The 16,979-nt window shown below is 41.0% G+C and overlaps 1 protein-coding gene across 2 annotated transcripts in view; it reads right to left on the reverse strand.

The window, feature by feature from the left end:
• Window positions 1–6,596: 6,596 nt before the first annotated feature.
• The window catches only part of LOC115130521 (glutamine--fructose-6-phosphate aminotransferase [isomerizing] 2-like), a 41,749-nt gene continuing 31,366 nt past the window's right edge, over window positions 6,597–16,979 (reverse strand). For both annotated transcript variants that reach the window (XM_029661755.2, XM_029661754.2), the window contains 7 exons: window positions 13,814–13,911; window positions 13,604–13,724; window positions 13,107–13,379; window positions 12,774–12,901; window positions 12,369–12,536; window positions 8,793–8,954; window positions 6,597–8,541 (listed from right to left, as the gene is read on the reverse strand). In XM_029661755.2, coding sequence (XP_029517615.1) covers window positions 8,497–8,541; window positions 8,793–8,954; window positions 12,369–12,536; window positions 12,774–12,901; window positions 13,107–13,379; window positions 13,604–13,724; window positions 13,814–13,911 — 995 coding nt within the window. In that variant the 3' untranslated portion in view covers window positions 6,597–8,496. The remainder of the gene's footprint in view (window positions 8,542–8,792; window positions 8,955–12,368; window positions 12,537–12,773; window positions 12,902–13,106; window positions 13,380–13,603; window positions 13,725–13,813; window positions 13,912–16,979) is intronic.

The raw sequence follows: 16,979 nt of genomic DNA on the forward strand, positions 1-16,979 counted from the left end.
AGGTCCGACTTGCTAATTGGTTGTAGTTAAACACGTGCCGCAAGTCGGAAATGTCTGTGTATCCTCGTTCCGACTAGAACGTGAACGCGGCAGTAGTCTCAACACAACAAGTGAATGACGTAATCACGTTGTTTCACGTTGGACTCCTGAAAGTTTGTAGGCAAACTTTTTTTTATTGTCGAAAGAAACATTACATATGTTTCCATTAAACTGGCGACATATTTTAAGCAAATATTCTAAATCCGCATAAAGAAAATATTTTCCCACCAGCAACCACGTTTCCATCCACAGTTTTTATGAGAGTAAAGTCATACCGTATTAAACAAATGGAAACAGGAAGTTTTGGTACAATTTAATAAATGCAGACAAGATCATTTGCTCGTTCTTACATGTCTACATGATGGCATCTTTTTGTATCGGTCAAATGTATTATGCGAGAAATGGCGATGGAAACGCCTTTATGCGCAAGTATTGATATAACAACCATCATATCGAAGTAAACTTGGAGTCACGTGATGCTATGTCTTGGGAAACCATGCAGTTTAAATTAGGCTACAGGAAATAAATTAAGATGAACTTCACAGGGTGGTGAAAGTGCATGGTATGAGCTTGGTGCTCCTTTCCAATATATATCGAGGATCTTATTCTGGTGACATGACCATCGATGCTTGACTGACGTTTTGACAAATACAAACATTCTCGCTCTTATACATAGTCCCATCATGTAAACTTGCCTACCCACACTGTATCTGCAAACTGTTGGCTAGAGTAAATGTGCCAAGACCAGAGTATGCACATTTTTTATTTAACAGTTGTGACAAAACTATCGGTAGATTCGGTGCGAATTACGGAGGAATGAGACCTTAGCTCCCATAAATGCAACAAAAGTGTGTAAATAATGCTAATTTAACCATTCTCGTCTTTCTTTAAAATGTAATGGTAAATATGAAAATAAAAGCTTCCAAATTAAAATAACACCCCATCTCTCTGTTATGGTTTAATCCATTTATTTCTACGTAGCAGTGCTGTCCACTCAGTAGTGCTGAATTTCGGCCTCAGCCAAAGCTCCTTTATGCATAAGATTTTACATTGTACTTCCTCATTTCCACCATTTGTTTGCCATACATTCTTGATTTAAAACATGTACCAATGCCTTTATTCTAATGCATTAGATTTATCTATTGATTTATCATTGTTTGCTTTTGTCAGTCAGCTGTTTAGAGCTCTCATTGCTTTGTTTTTCAAGTGCACAGCTGGTTCTCCCTGACATCCTTGGCCAAAAGTAGTACGCCATTTATTTACCCTTATTATTTTCTATCAATATTTGTTTTCTTACCTGGATCAGCTGATGAGGTCGACAATATCACTAGACCCATAGCCTACAGCTAGACACCAATTCTCATCCAATAAGTATACTTTAATGACAGCAGACCTATAAGGTGATTTGGCATTTGATTTTGCAATGGCATAGGCCTACATTATTTGGGATTTGTGTGCCCATGAGAACTGTTATATGGCGAAGCATAATTAAATGTTACATACGCATAGTTACACTTACGGTACACTTACATTGCATTTTATAAATGCTTAATAATAACAAATAACACAAATGAATGTCATTAAGGTAATGGATGAAATGTAGCTTTTTATGTCACATGATCTGTGACAACTCATGAACTAGGGTGTAAAATATGTTTTTTAATTCAACTCATGTAATATATTGAAAGTAGGCTACCTGTTCTGCGTGTGTTCGTGTGTGTAAAATTGCCTTGGCTGAGAGGGTAGGTTATCTCGGCAGTGGTGTAAACCTAGTGGAGGGTAAACAGTTTTCCCACCTTTTTCAGAAAAATGCATTGAAAGTATAGGGAGCGTAATGGTGATCAGAATTTACCCACTTTTTTTTTTTTTTACAACTACATCACTGGCTACCGGTAGGCCTATTGGAAGTTCATGGTAATAAACATTGTAGCCTAGTCTAGTAAATTGACAGTGTGTTAGGGTGACCATCACCTTTTTCCCGGGACAGTTTCAGACCCATTTCAGGTGTCCATATTTTTCAGGCTACAAAAAAGGCACATTCTTCAGCAAGACGCATCAATTAATGTAGGCCTAATCAATGGTAATTGCTGTATGTCATTAGGCACACTTTTTGGTGTTTTGTAACAGATGTCTATTTTCATTCATCAAATGGCATAAGAATAAAATAAAATAGTATTCGTCACATGTGCCAAAGGAAACAGGTGTAGGTAGATCTTACCTTACTTAAGAGTCCTTAGCCAACAATCCCGAGTATTAAAAAAGTAAGTAAGAACATTTAGCTAAATAAGCTAAAGGATGAATAGTAACACAATAAAATAACAATGATACATACAATGGGTACCGGTAGTCAATCAATGTGCAGGGGTACGGGTTAGTCAAGGTAATTTAGGTAATATGTACATGAAGGTATGGGTAAAGTGACTATGCATAGTTAATAAACAGAGTAGCTGCAGCATGGAACGTTGAAGAGTGTGAAGGAATGTGAACGTATGTGTGTGTGTGTGTGTGGCATCAATATGCATGTGTGTATGTATCCGTTTGTGTGTGTGTTGGAGTGTCAGTGTAGTATGTGTTAGTGTGTGGTTAGAGTCCAGTGAGTATACATCGACCTGTGCAATAGAGTCGGAGCAAAAAATATAAATAATAATAAAATAAGGGTGTCAATGCAAATAGTCTGAGTAGCCATTTGATTAACCGTTCAGCAGTCTTATGGCTTGGGGATAGATGCCTGTTCTGGTGCCTTTTGGTCACAGATAGACGCTCTGGTACTGCTTGCCGTGCGGTAGCAGAGAGAACAGTCTATGACTTGGGTGGCAATAGTCCTTGACAATTTCTAGGGCCTTCCTCTGACACCGCCTGGTATGTAGGTCCTGGATGGCAGGAAGCTCGGCCCCAGTGATGTACTAGGCTATACGCACTACCCTCTGTAGCACATTGCAGTCGGATGCCAAGCAGTGTCTGTCACGCCCTGACCATGGAGAGCCCTCGGGGTTCTCTGTGGTGTAATGGGTCGGGGCATGACTAGGGGGTGTTTCTGGGTATTGTATTTCTATGTTGGTGTGTGTGTATGTTTCCCAATTGGAGGCAGCTGATAATCGTTGCCTCTAATTGGGGATCATACTTAGTGTGTCCTTTTTCCCACCTGCTATGTGGGAATATTGTTTTGTGTGAGTGTCTACGTATTTCACGATCGTTATATCTTTATTGTTTTGGAAGTTTCACTATCATTAAAATGTGGAACTCTACTCACGCTGCGCCTTGGTCCAATTATTCATACGATGGTCGTGACAGTTTCCATACCAAGCGGTGATGCAACCAGTCAGGATGCTTTCGATGGTGCAGCAATATAACCTTTTGAGGATCTCAGGTCTCATGCCAAATCTTTTCAGCCTCCTGAGGGGGAATAGGCATTGTCATGCCCTCTTCACGACTGTCTTGGTGTGTTTGGACCATGATAGGTCCTTAGTGATTTGGACACCAAGGAACTTTAAGCTCTCAACCGGCTCCACTACAGCCCCGTAAGCAGAAAAGTACATGTTGTGTGCACTAAGTCATCACACACTGATTTGTATCTGCAACAAATCAGTTTGGTGGAAACCCACCACCAGTGGGGAAATTTGCATATTTTCTTTATGCAGATCTTTTAATATTCACATGAAAATCTGTCTCCAATTGAATGGAAACCTAGCTAGTAGTTGAATACAGTTTATTCCCGGTATTTTACAAATGTTCCATCACGAGAATACATCTCTTTGTCTGGATTTGATAAAAAATTCTGAACCTGATTAAATACATTTTATGAGTCTCACAATAAAGACATTTCTGTCTTGATTCAGGAAACTGGCCGTATGTCACGCATCACTACTTCACAGGGGAGCTATTTGAATGTAAACTTCTTTAAAAAAAAAATCTAAATGCCTTTTTTTTGGCAGAAATGCCTTCTGGAACATGTGAACTTTCATGTGCCTTAATAACAAACTTGTATGGCATCTGTAAATACGAATACAATTGTTAAATTACAATTCTAGTTGGTTTAGCCACGGAAAAAGACAGGAACCTTCCCGCTAGCCATGATTGGCCGGAGACAATGGATGGGCTGGACATGTGGAGAGATGAGTTCGGATTAGTCTGCCATGTAACACGCTTATGTCTGTAACATGAGCAGGTCAGTATTGTAGGTAATCCTTACTAAAGCATCTTTAAAAAATATATATATCACGGAGTAGAACTGCGTAAGTGTTGCTCTCCACTTTCTGGAGGACTGAGTTTTGAAATCATGCATGGTGGAATTCGAGTATGATAACTAAGGAGATGGAGAAAATTCAGGCGTTTGATGCAAATATGCAGAAGGTTTCCAAAAGAGAACACACAGAAGAAGGCTGTTGTATAAAACACCCGTCTCTGGATTACATCTTCAAATGAAGGACAACCATGGCATCCGTGACAGAGGGAGAAGTGTCCATCCATGTATATGGGTAAGATAGTCTAGCTAGCTACATTTTCAGATATTATACATTTCTAATTTAGCCAGAAAGTCGTTTATTTCAATTAAAGCTTACTGTTAGCTAGCTAGCTAACGTTAGCTGGCTGGCTCGCTAGCTAACGTTACGTGTATGATCTGTGTTGTATTATTATTGATCTCTCAGAGCCATTTGCATTGCTAGTTATAGCCTAATGTTAGCTATCTAGCTAACAATTAACCTGGTTGGTTAGCTACCTGCAGATTCATGCAGGGTAGTAACGTTGTAAGTTGGAATTGTGGTTAATTGTTTAGCAAGCTAGCTAGCTACATGTCTAAATAAAAGACTCTACTATGCAAGTAACCACTTCACTACACCTGTGTCCTGTGCATGTGACACATAAATGTAGACTTTATTTGATATAATATGTGTTTACCAGAGACGGTAATGTGAAGAACATGACCTGCATCAAAGTCAAATTAGGATATAAAGTTAGGCCAACGAGACAGTGTCCAAGTTCTAAAATCCTCCAGTAGAATGCCCTGCTTTTATTTCATCAAACTCACAACCGTAAGCTATTTTCTGTAATTGGCTTGCCATTAACTTAAATGAAAACTTAAATGTAAATAATATTATTGTTGTGAGTTTATTTTCCTGTAATAATGAAGACAAATTAGCTAAATTGAACCTATATGATTTGGTCATTATTTGAACTGGCTAGCCAGCCAACTTAACATTAGCTATCTAGATAACTAAATAGAAACTAATCAAAACATTGTTTAGAAAGTTGCTTTTAGTTGCCTGGTTTACTCGATTGACATATACTAAATCAATTTTTAAATGTTTGGGTTTATTGGTGTTAAAATACACTAGTTATGCTATTTTGGACCCGCAAAACACCAGTCTCAACACCAACAGTATAGAGGCAACTCAGGGATGGTGGCCTTCTAGGCAGAGTTCCTCTGTCCAGTGTCTGTGTTCTTTTGCCCATCTTAATCTTTTATTTTTATTGGCCAGTCTGAGAGATATGACGTTTTCTTTGCAAGTCTGCCTAGAATGCCAGCATCCCTGTGTTGCCTCTTCACTGTTGACATTGAGACTGTTATTTTGCGGGCACTATTTAATGAAGCTGCCAGTTGAGGACTTGTGAGGCGTCTGTTTCTCAAACTAGACACTCTAATGTACTTGTCCTCTTGCTCAGTTGTGCACCGGGGCCTCCCACTGCTCTTTCTATTCTGGTTAGAGCCAACTTGCTCTGTTCTGTGAAGGGAGTAGTACACAGCGTTGTACGATATCTTCAGTTTCTTGGCAATTTCTTGCATGGAATAGCCTTAATTTCTCAGAACAAGAATAGTCTGACGAGTTTCAGAAGAAAGCTCTTTGTTTCTTGCCATTTTGAGCCTGTAATCGAACTAAAAAATGCTGATGTATACAGCCTCCAGTATTTATGCTGCAGTAGTTTGTGTCGGGGGGCTAGGGTCAGTTTGTTATATCTGGAGTACTTCTCCTGTCCTATTCGGTGTCCTGTGTGAATCTAAGTGTGCGTTCTCTAATTCTCTCCTTCTCTCTTTCTTTCTCTCTCTCGGAGGACCTGAGCCCTAGGACCATGCCCCAGGACTACCTGACATGATGACTCCTTGCTGTCCCCAGTCCACCTGGCCATGCTGCTGCTCCAGTTTCAACTGACCTGAGCCCTAGGACCATGCCCCAGGACTACCTGACATGATGACTCCTTGCTGTCCCCAGTCCACCTGACTGTGCTGCTGCTCCAGTTTCAACTGTTCTGCCTTATTATTATTTGACCATGCTGGTCATTTATGAACATTTGAACATCTTGGCCATGTTCTGTTATAATCTCCACCCGGCACAGCCAGAAGAGGACTGGCCACCCCACATAGCCTGGTTCCTCTCTAGGTTTCTTCCTAGGTTTTGGCCTTTCTAGGGAGTTTTTCCTAGCCACCGTGCTTCTACACCTGCATTGCTTGCTGTTTGGGGTTTTAGGCTGGGTTTCTGTACAGCACTTTGAGATATCAGCTGATGTACGAAGGGCTATATAAATAAATTTGATTTGATTTGATGCTCCAGATACTCAACTAGTCCAAAAGAAGGCCAGTTTATTGCTTCTTTAATCAGAACAACAGTTTTCAGCTGTGCTAACATAATTGCAAAAGGGTTTTCTAATGATCAATTAGCCTTTTAAAATGATAAACTTGGATTAGCTAACACAATGTGCCATTGGAACACAGGAGTGATGGTTGCTGATAATGGGCGTAAATATTCCATTAACAATCGGCCTTTTCCAGCTAAAATAGTCATTTGCAATATTAACAATGTCTACACTGTATTTCCGATCAATTTGATGTTATTTTAATGGACATTTTTTTTTGCTTTCTTTCAAAAACAAGGACATTTCTAAGTGACCCCAAACTTTTGAACGGTAGTGTATATTATAAAATACAATCATAGTTTGTGATAAACCAGCCCAACTTTCTTTAACCCCCATAAAAAAACAGATAAATACATTAACTACAGTACATCTCAATGTAACATGTTTACCCTTTACAGTACAAAACTACAATCCATATCGCTTTATGCATATCAGTCTTATATTGAGATGTGAAGCGAAATGCCTCACATTTTCGAGAACAAGAGTTAGGGCATGTCAATATGGCCGTTGTGGATTACACTCTGGGAGATTAAATCCACTATAAAAGTAAGTGCAACCAATTGGTCTTCATCCATAAATAAGCCAATGGAACCCAAACAGTCTTCGTAGAATAGGGCAGAGATGTCGCTCACAATGCTGCATGACAGACAACATAATATGATTGCAATGGTGAACGCCATACAATGACTAAACAGAGAATGATGATTCATGAAAGGGTAGTGAATGAAAGGAAGTATAATTCTTATAGTATCTTACAAGACTGTAGCAGTATAACCCGGGCCCTTTTCAACAGATTGGAGTGTAGATTATGAACAGTAATACTCTCATGATTAAAACCATATTAGATTCACTCTGACAAAGGAGTGATTAAAAAAAAGTGCCCCTTGATTATGGGACTACAAGGAATGCATTTTTGTGTACAGTACACCAAAGCAATGTGTGTAGGCCCTACATCACAAGTGTTATGTCCCAATAGCCTACATAGAGCTTTTCAGAATAGTTCCCTACAATATTCTAGCTATTGGCTCTGCTAAATAACAGAATGCTATGGAATAGCCTACACTCCCCAAGATGCAAAGCTAATAAACTTCCACGGGACAGAGAACCCATTTAACAACGATAATATTATTGGAAACATTCACAATGCCTCCCATATTGCACAATTGTAAGTGCTTCAATACACCAACTAAATGCATTACTCCTACAATATGTATTTTTGGCTCAACTGTTTGTGGACAAGGCACACATTTGGTACAAGGCACAGTGTGCACAGGACTGTATAGTGAAAGGATCTTGCTTTGGAGGCATTATTGGAGATAATGCTGATTTGACAGATGGTCAAAGTTTTGATCTCTCTCTCTACAAGGCCCAAAAGGTCAATGGCACCGCCTCAACAGTGTGTCAATAGGACTTCACATTTCTCTGCTTTAAAAATGTCACGTCCCTCTATTCACACACACGCACACAAACACACACACACACATTTGTTTTAATATCCTTGTGCGTACCATAAAATTGATTGTCATTCAAAATGATATTTTCCCTAACCCTTAAACCTAACCCTAACCCCTAACCTTAATTCTAACTCTAACCCTAAACCTAACCCCTAAGCCTAAAATAGCCTTTTTCCTTGTGTTGATCGGCGAAATGTCCCCCCTTATCCCAAATTGCCTTGTTTAACTTCTTGTCCCCACAAGGATGGTCAAACCAAAAACACACACAAACACCATCTACACACATAATCGCACTTTGATGGCTTCACCTCCTCTGTCTCTCTCCTCAGCAGGGCAGTGATGTGGCCTCTACAGCCTTCTGCCTGTCTGTCTGGTTCTACTCCACTGTGACAGACTTGGCCAGGCTCCTGGGACAGTCCACCTACAACCAGAGGAAAGAGAGAGACAGCCATTAAACCAGCTCAAAACTGAGGAGTAAAGGAAACAACACAAGACTAGATAAACATACAGCATAGTTGATTTTGTGAGGAACTGTAGATTTGAATGCTTGTTGCAATGAAATCGAAATAAAATCCAGAGTAAATACTGGGAATGAAAAGGTACAGTAGTGGAGGTCTGTGAGCAAAGGAATAGATTGCATTAAGACAAGGTAGGTTGCAGTGGTAGACTCACGTCGTATCCTCGCAGCACGGCCAGGTGAAAGGACAAGAGTTGCAGAGGGATGACACTGAGGATGCCCTGGAGACAGTCCACTGTCTGAGGCAGCTCAATGGTCTTATAAGCATTCTTAGACACCTCTGGGTCATCCTGGCAACACAAGATAATCGGCCGCCCCTGAGGGTGAAAGAGATTATTCAAGGCTTTTGATAGTCAGGCTGTGTGTGCGCCTGTGGTTGTATGTATGTTTGTCTTGGTGCAATTCCATGGTAACAGAATGATGCTGAGACTCCGATGTTTCACTTTAAAAGTATGATAAACAAAAAAGCATTGATTGCAAAGTTAAACAAACCATACAATTCTATGCACAATGACTACTTTTAACAATTTCCACAGACAATTTGACAAAAACACATTTACTCGAAGAACAGTGCAGATGTAACGTTTGGTAACAGAATGAAGGTCAAATCTCCCTCAGTTCTTTATGTGACCACATTTTCCAAAAACCTTGTGTTGTGAAAAAATATATTTTGGTGGTTGAACTACAGTAAGTGAAGAATATTAACACACGGTAACATAATGATGGTAACAGAATGACATCTTGGGTCCCTGATCTGTTCTATACAGAAATGCATAATAATGAATGTCCCAATGTTTTTCTAGAAAGGTAGAACATCTCCTATCCTCTTTTGCATGTTTGGGTATTTTTCTACACACTGGCTATTATTCGAATGAGCTCCATCCTCAAACAAGACCACATTTGGTTGGTCCAGACCGGAACAAATCTGTACCAATCATAGACGTCTATGTTTCACAAGTTTGGACATCACAGTACAGCAAAGCACAACAAAGTAGAGTACTGCACTTACTATACAGTATAGTTCAATACAGTAGAGTACAGTAGAGTATAGTTCAATACAGTAGAGTACAGTGCAATAGTCAATTATTGTCGTCTACGCCAGTGTGCTGTACTGTACTTTACTGTACTAAACTTTATTATAATATACAGTAGAGTACTGTATTGTACTGACCTACAATCTAATAAACTTTTCTTTACCGATTTGGTAACAGAATGAAGCGTTTTAATCACTTAAATCATAAACAAATTGTTAGCAGTAAAAACACTATAACTAATTGGCAAGTTAACCTTCACTTGTTACTTCTGTGAACTTTCATTATCCTCCGTCATGAGAGAAATTGGAAAATATCTTCAAGATATGTGGGTTTTTGTAAAAGAATTATAAGACACTAGGCAATATTTCTTAAACTTACAGAAGGCAAATCATTTCAACAAAATATAAATGCTGATATTAGTTGGCTGGGGTCTTTACTTCAGCATTATTGTGTTTTGATGTATTTCTAATACCTTTTTAAGACATTTTCTAAGGCCCCTTTTCCATCTGTTTCACCAGAAATCAAAGCCTTTGCCTTTCCCACATTTTTATGATGGAAAAAGGTTGAAAACAATGTACATACAGTGGGGAGAACAAGTATTCGATACCCTGCCGATTTTGCAGGTTTTCCTACTTACAAAGCATGTAGAGGTCTGTAATTTTTTATCATAGGTACACTTCAACTGTGAGAGACGGAATCTAAAACAAAAATCCAGAAAATCACATTGTATGATTTTAAAGTAATTAATTTGCATTTTATTGCATGACATAAGTATTTGATACATCAGAAAAGCAGAACTTAATATTTGGTACAGAATCCTTTGTTTGCAATTACAGAGATCATACGTTTCCTGTAGTTCTTGCCCAGGTTTGCACACACTGCAGCAGAGATTTTGGCCCACTCCTCCATACAGACCTTCTCCAGATCCTTCAGGTTTTGGGGCTGTCGCTGGGCAATATGGACTTTCAGCTCCCTTCAAAGATGTTCTATTGGGTTCAGGTCTGGAGACTGGCTAGGCCACTCCAGGACCTTGAGATGCTTCTTACGGAGCCACTCCTTAGTTGCCCTGGCTGTGTGTTTCGCGTCATTGTCAAGCTGGAAGACCCAGCCACGACCTATCTTCAATGCTCTTACTGAGGGAAGGAGGTTGTTGGCCAAGATCTCGTGATACATGGGCCCCATCCATCCTCCCCTCAATACGGTGCCGTCATCCTGTCCCCTTTGCAGAAAAGCATCTCCAAAGAATGATGTTTTCACCTCTATGCTTCACGGTTGGGATGGTGTTCTTGGGGTTGTACTCATCCTTCTTCTTCCTCCAAACACGGGGAGTGGAGTTTAGACCAAAAAGCTAAATTTTTGTCTCATCAGACCACATGACCTTCTCCTATTCCTCCTCTGGATCATCCAGATGGTCATTGGCAAACTTCAGGCGGGCCTGGACATGCGCTGGCTTGAGCAGGGGGACCTTGCGTGCACTGCAGGATTTTAATCCATGACGGCGTAGTGTGTGGTTTTCTTTGAGACTGTGGTCCCAGCTCTCTTCAGGTCATTGACCAGGTCCTGCCGTGTAGTTCTGGGCTGATTCCTCACCTTCCTCATGATCATTGATGCCCCACGAGGTGAGATCTTGCATGGAGCCCCAGACCGAGGGTGATTGACCGGCATCTTGAACTTCTTCAATTTTCTAATAATTGCGCCAACAGTTGTTACCTTCTCACCAAGCTGCTTGCCTATTGTCCTGTAGCCCATCCCAGCCTTGTGCAGGTCTACAATTGTATCCCTGATGTCCTTACACAGCTCTCTGGTCTTGGCCATTGTGGAGAGGTTGGAGTCTGTTTGATTGAGTGTGTGGACAGGTGTCTTTTATAGGTAATGAGTTCAAACAGGTGCAGTTAATACAGGTAATGAGTGGAGAACAGGAGGGATTCTTAAAGAAAAACTAACAGGTCTGTGAGAGCAGGAATTCTTACTGGTCGGTAGGTGATCAAATACTTATGTCATGCAATAAAATGCAAATTAATTACTTAAAAATCATACAATGTGATTCTGGATTTTCGTTTTAGATTCCGTCTCTCACGGTTGAAGTGTACCTATGATAAAAATGACAGACATCTACATGCTTTGTAAGTAGGAAAACCTGCAAAATCAGGGTATCAAATACTTGTTCTCCCCACTGTATGCCTTAATTATTGGGGGTGGCAGGTAGCCTAGTGGTTAGACAGTTGGGCCAGTAACTGAAAGGTTGCTAGATCAAATCCCGAGCTGACAAGGGTAAAAAATATGTTGTTCTGCCCCCGAACAAGGCAGTTAACCCACTGTTCCTAGCCGTCATTGAAAATAAGAATTTGTTCTTAACTGACTTGCCTAGTTAAATAAATAAAAAAAAATAGATCCTTAGCTTAAACTTGACACCAAATGTGATGTGCTCCTATGAACTTTACATGTTAGTACTCATGGGACATTTTACATCAAAATGCCCCTACTGAGCAAGTTTTAGTTGTGGGTGTGTGTATTTAGTTGTGTGTATCTGAATATGTGAATAAGGTTGCGTTGATAGACAGGCAGCCAAATTCGGATAATTGTTATCCAGCGCTGAAATAAATCTGATGTAAAAAGATCTGATGTGATTGGTCAAAAGATCAATTCATTTGGCTGTCTTTCTAAATGCAGCCTATGTGAGTGAGTAATGTAACGTACCGATCTGGCTGTGACTTGCTGCAGTGCGTTCTGACACTTGGTGTAGCAGGCGTCTCTCATGATGATCATGATGACCGGCATGTGCTTGTCAATCAGAGCCAGAGGACCGTGCTTCAGCTCCCCAGCCAGGATGCCCTCTGAATGCATGTAGGGGATTTCCTTGATTTTCTGTATGGGAAGAATCAATCAGTTAAATAACATAATAATCAGTATTATCATGTCAGAGTGTGCATATATTGTGTGTATATATAGAGGTTTAATGGTATATAAAGAAGCGGAAAAGAGGAGAAAATGCCAAACATTGCCCCTAGATGAAAAACTGACCTCAGGTCAGCGTCCATGGTTCCTATAACGGTTGACGGTTAGTATTTGGGGTGGGTAAGCTAATGCTAGATCTGTTCTCACCAGTGCCCCCTCTAGACAGGTAGCGTAGTTGAAGCCTCGGCCCATGACCAGCAAAGACCTCTGCTCATATAGCTCATCTGCAATTGACTTGATGTTCTTATCCAGAGTCAACACCTTCTTGATCAACTCTGAGAGAGGGAGGGGAGGAGAGGAATAGGGGGTGAAAAAGTTTAGTAAAGTTTAGTAAAAACAACAAAGTGGTGTTTTTGCTGGTGCGATCAGGCAGTATATTGGTTAAAGTGTGTTAGTCATAGTGATATCATGTTGGTTACAGTGAGAAGGTGATAATGGGTTAAACATTATCATAGTGGGTGTTGTGGTTTATAGACTCACCTGGGAGTATCCTGAGTCCATTGATGATCTCCAGCCTCCTTGTCTGCAGGGAGATCCTGTCCTCACTCATCATCAGACCAAACATGATGAGAGCCACAAACTGGCTGGTGTAGGCCTTGGTACTGGCCACACCGATCTCTGGACCAGCATTGATGTGCACCCCGCAGTCTGTGTCTCTGGAGATGGAGGAGCCCACTGTGTTGGTGACCCCCACCGTCAGAGCACCTCTATCCTTACAGTACCTCAGAGCCATCAGGGTGTCTGCTGTCTCACCTGAGGGGAGGAAGGCGCAGAGGACAGAGGCAACTTAGCATTCATACAAACACTAGAATTCTCCCCAATCCAACAGATTATAGTCTCTGTACTAGCATTCTCTTGTATCGGAGTCTCCACAGTCTCCAACATAGAGAGTGAAATAACAAAAACACTAGCGTTTTATGAAACACTAGCAATAAAATATAAACAGCAGTCTACCCACCAACACAGTATGGCATTACCTGATTGGCTGATGTAGAAGCAGACGTCGTCTCTGAAGACGGGCGTGTTGCGGTCTAGGAAGTCGCTAGCCAGCTCCACCATGACAGGAAGCTCAGTCAGCTCCTCCAGAGCTTGTCTGGTCTGAGAGGTGAAGGGGAGAGGGGAAGAGAGGTCATCACCATCATCTTTCCTTTCTCCTTCTCAATCGCACTTCTGGTTGGTTCACTTACAGCCACGGCAGCATGGAAGCTGGTTCCACAGCCAATCATGATGAGGCGTCTGCAGCGTTTGATCTCCTTCAGGTGGTCCTTCAATCCCCCCAGGATCACTGAGGACAAGACAGGACAGAAGAGAGGAGACCATCAGCATTAGCATATAGAGCCAAGAGGTGAGAGGGATATTGTTTAGATATTTAGGGGTTTTATGTGAATATGTTGGGATTGCGTTGGCAATGTTTTTATTTGTCCAAAGCTGTTTATTCTACCTTTTTTCTTTTCTTTAACATATAATAATCATAATTTAAAAAATATGATTAAAAAATATATATATAGAGGTTTTGATATCTGAGGCTCGGGAATAGGGGGTCACGTAGTAAGTGGGTGTTTGTATTGGTTTATAAATATATGTGTTGCAGTTGTGGCACGTCTCCAGTCTTACAGCACAGTAGGCCTATACTTCCACATAGTAACTGTTAATTATTGTCGCGTAGGCTTCGGTTGAAGCTCAATGTTAAATTCAAATGTCCCTATCATCATATCTAATCCAACATGATACCAAAGTCGATGAAAATGGTGAAGGGGAGAGCGCAAATCACCTTGATTGTGCAAATCACCTTGATTGTGCAAATCACCTTGATTGGCGGCACACAACACATTCCCTGCCTCTCGTCATGAACCGTCAGGCCGTTACCGAGAACCGCATACCGGATTTTGAACAGGGTTGATAGCATTAGGAAACAATATGATTTGCTGCCCCGACCTAGCTCAATGTCTAGGCGTCGGATAAGAACAAGACCACAGGTCCATAACGTGACCATTACACTTGCTACATTTCTGACTGAATAAGTTTCTAAGGGCAACCGTTTGGATGACATTTAGAAGTTATCGCTCTCACGTGCCAAAAGTGAACAAACGAGGTGCTACCTTTTTGGCTGTGCTAAGACCTTCAAAAGTCAACCGGAGTTAAAACGTTGATTTGAATGGGAAGTCATTTTAAAATGGAAGACTGTCCCAATCTAGTTAGTTCAAAACTGATTTTAGAGGGCAACAGTCAGCAGACCAGGGTTTAAACCAGCAACCCTTGCAGTTATGCAAGCACACCACCTATGCCACTAAGGTCCAGACATTTTGCCAGAGGCCGCATTACAGGTTAGAACAGCATTGCCAATGACAGCCTTTTGGTTGCTAAAAAAATCTGCCTTTGTCTCTGGAAATGTTGTATAATTCACCATTAACATAAAATCACCTTCCAGTGTAAAAAACAATGTTTTAAGTGAGAAGTTGGCATTGGCCTGAAGCCAAAAAATAGAGGAAATTTGTGAGCACCACAGTGCCTAGTTCAACCATGCTCTACTAAGGTTTTCCAGCACAAAGCTTTGACCTACTAGAGTAACTATTTTGGTTTATTGTACTAAAAACAATGTATAGGCATGTTGCTTGGGATTCAAACCTTCTCAAACAGTCTAATTTACTATTCAGTGGGATTATGGACTTTACAGTGACCTGCTATTAAAATAACGTGTGTATACGTACATAAATACACTGTGTGTATGTACAGTGTGTGTGTGTATATATATATATATATATATACACACACACACTGTACATACACACAGTGTATTTATACACATACTGCTCAAAAAAATAAAGGGAACACTAAAATAACACATCCTAGATCTGAATGAATGAAATATTCTTATTAAATACTTTTTTCTTTACATAGTTGAATGTGCCGACAACAAAATCACACAAAAACTATCAATGGAAATCAAATTTATCAACCCATGGAGGTCTGGATTTGGAGTCACACTCAAACTTAAAGTGGAAAACCACACTACAGGCTGATCCAACTTTGATGTAATGTCCTTAAAAACAAGTCAAAATGAGGCTCAGTAGTGTGTGTGGCCTCCACGTGCCTGTATGACCTCCCTACAACGCCTGGGAATGCTCCTGATGAGGTGGCGGATGGTCTCCTGAGGGATCTCCTCCCAGACCTGGACTAAAGCATCCGCCAACTCCTGGACAGTCTGTGGTGCACATAGAGGGCACATAGAGGGCTGTGCGGCCCTCCAAAGAAATGCCACCCCACACCATGACTGACCCACCGCCAAACCGGTCATACTGGAGGATGTTGCAGGCAGCAGAACGTTCTCCACTGCGTCTCCAGACTCTGTCACGTCTGTCACATGTGCTCAGTGTGAACCTGCTTTCATCTGTGAAGAGCACAGGGCGCCAGTGGCGAATTTGCCAATCTTGGTGTTCTCTGGCAAATGCCAAACATCCTGCACGATGTTGGGGTGTAAGCACAACCCCCACCTGTGGACATCGGGCCCTCATACCACCCTCATGGAGTCTGTTTCTGACCTTTTGAGCAGACACAGGCACATTTGTGGCCTGCTGGAGGTCATTTTGCAGGGCTCTGGCAGTGCTCCTCCTGCTCCTCCTTGCACAAAGGAAGAGGTAGCGGTCCTGCTGTTGGGTTGTTGCCGTGCTACGGCCTCCTCCACGTTTTCTGATGTACTGGCCTGTCTCCTGGTAGCGCCTCCGTGCTCTGGACACTACACTGACAGACACAGCAAACCTTCTTGCCACAGCTCGCATTGATGTGCTATCCTGGATGAGTTGCACTACCTGAGCCACTTGTGTGGATTGTAGATTCCGTCTCATGCTACCACTAGAGTGAAAGCACCGCCAGCATTCAAAAGTGACCAAAACATCAGCCAGGAAGCATAGGAACTGAGAAGTGGTCACCACCTGCAGAACCACTCCTTTATTGGGGGTGTCTTGCTAATTGCCTATAATTGCCACCTGTTGTCTACAGCATGTGAAATTTATTGTCAATCAGTGTTGCTTCCTAAGTGGACAGTTTGATTTCACAGAAGTGTGATTGACTTGGATTTACATTGTGTTGTTTTAGTGTTCCCTTTATTTATTTGAGCAGTATATATATATATATATATATATATATATATACACACACACACACATACACACACACACACAGTGCCTTCAGAAAGTAGACCCTAGACTCCTGGACTTTTTCTACATTTTGTTACGTTACACCATTAAAATTTGATTAAATAAAAATGTTTGTTTTTTTATATTAGCAAATGTATTAAAAATAAAAAACAGAAATTCAGACCCTTTTCTATGAGACTTGAAATTGAGCTCAGGTGCA

This window comes from Oncorhynchus nerka, linkage group LG6, assembly GCF_034236695.1.
Source record: "Oncorhynchus nerka isolate Pitt River linkage group LG6, Oner_Uvic_2.0, whole genome shotgun sequence".
In the NCBI taxonomy this organism is placed as follows: domain Eukaryota; kingdom Metazoa; phylum Chordata; class Actinopteri; order Salmoniformes; family Salmonidae; genus Oncorhynchus; species Oncorhynchus nerka.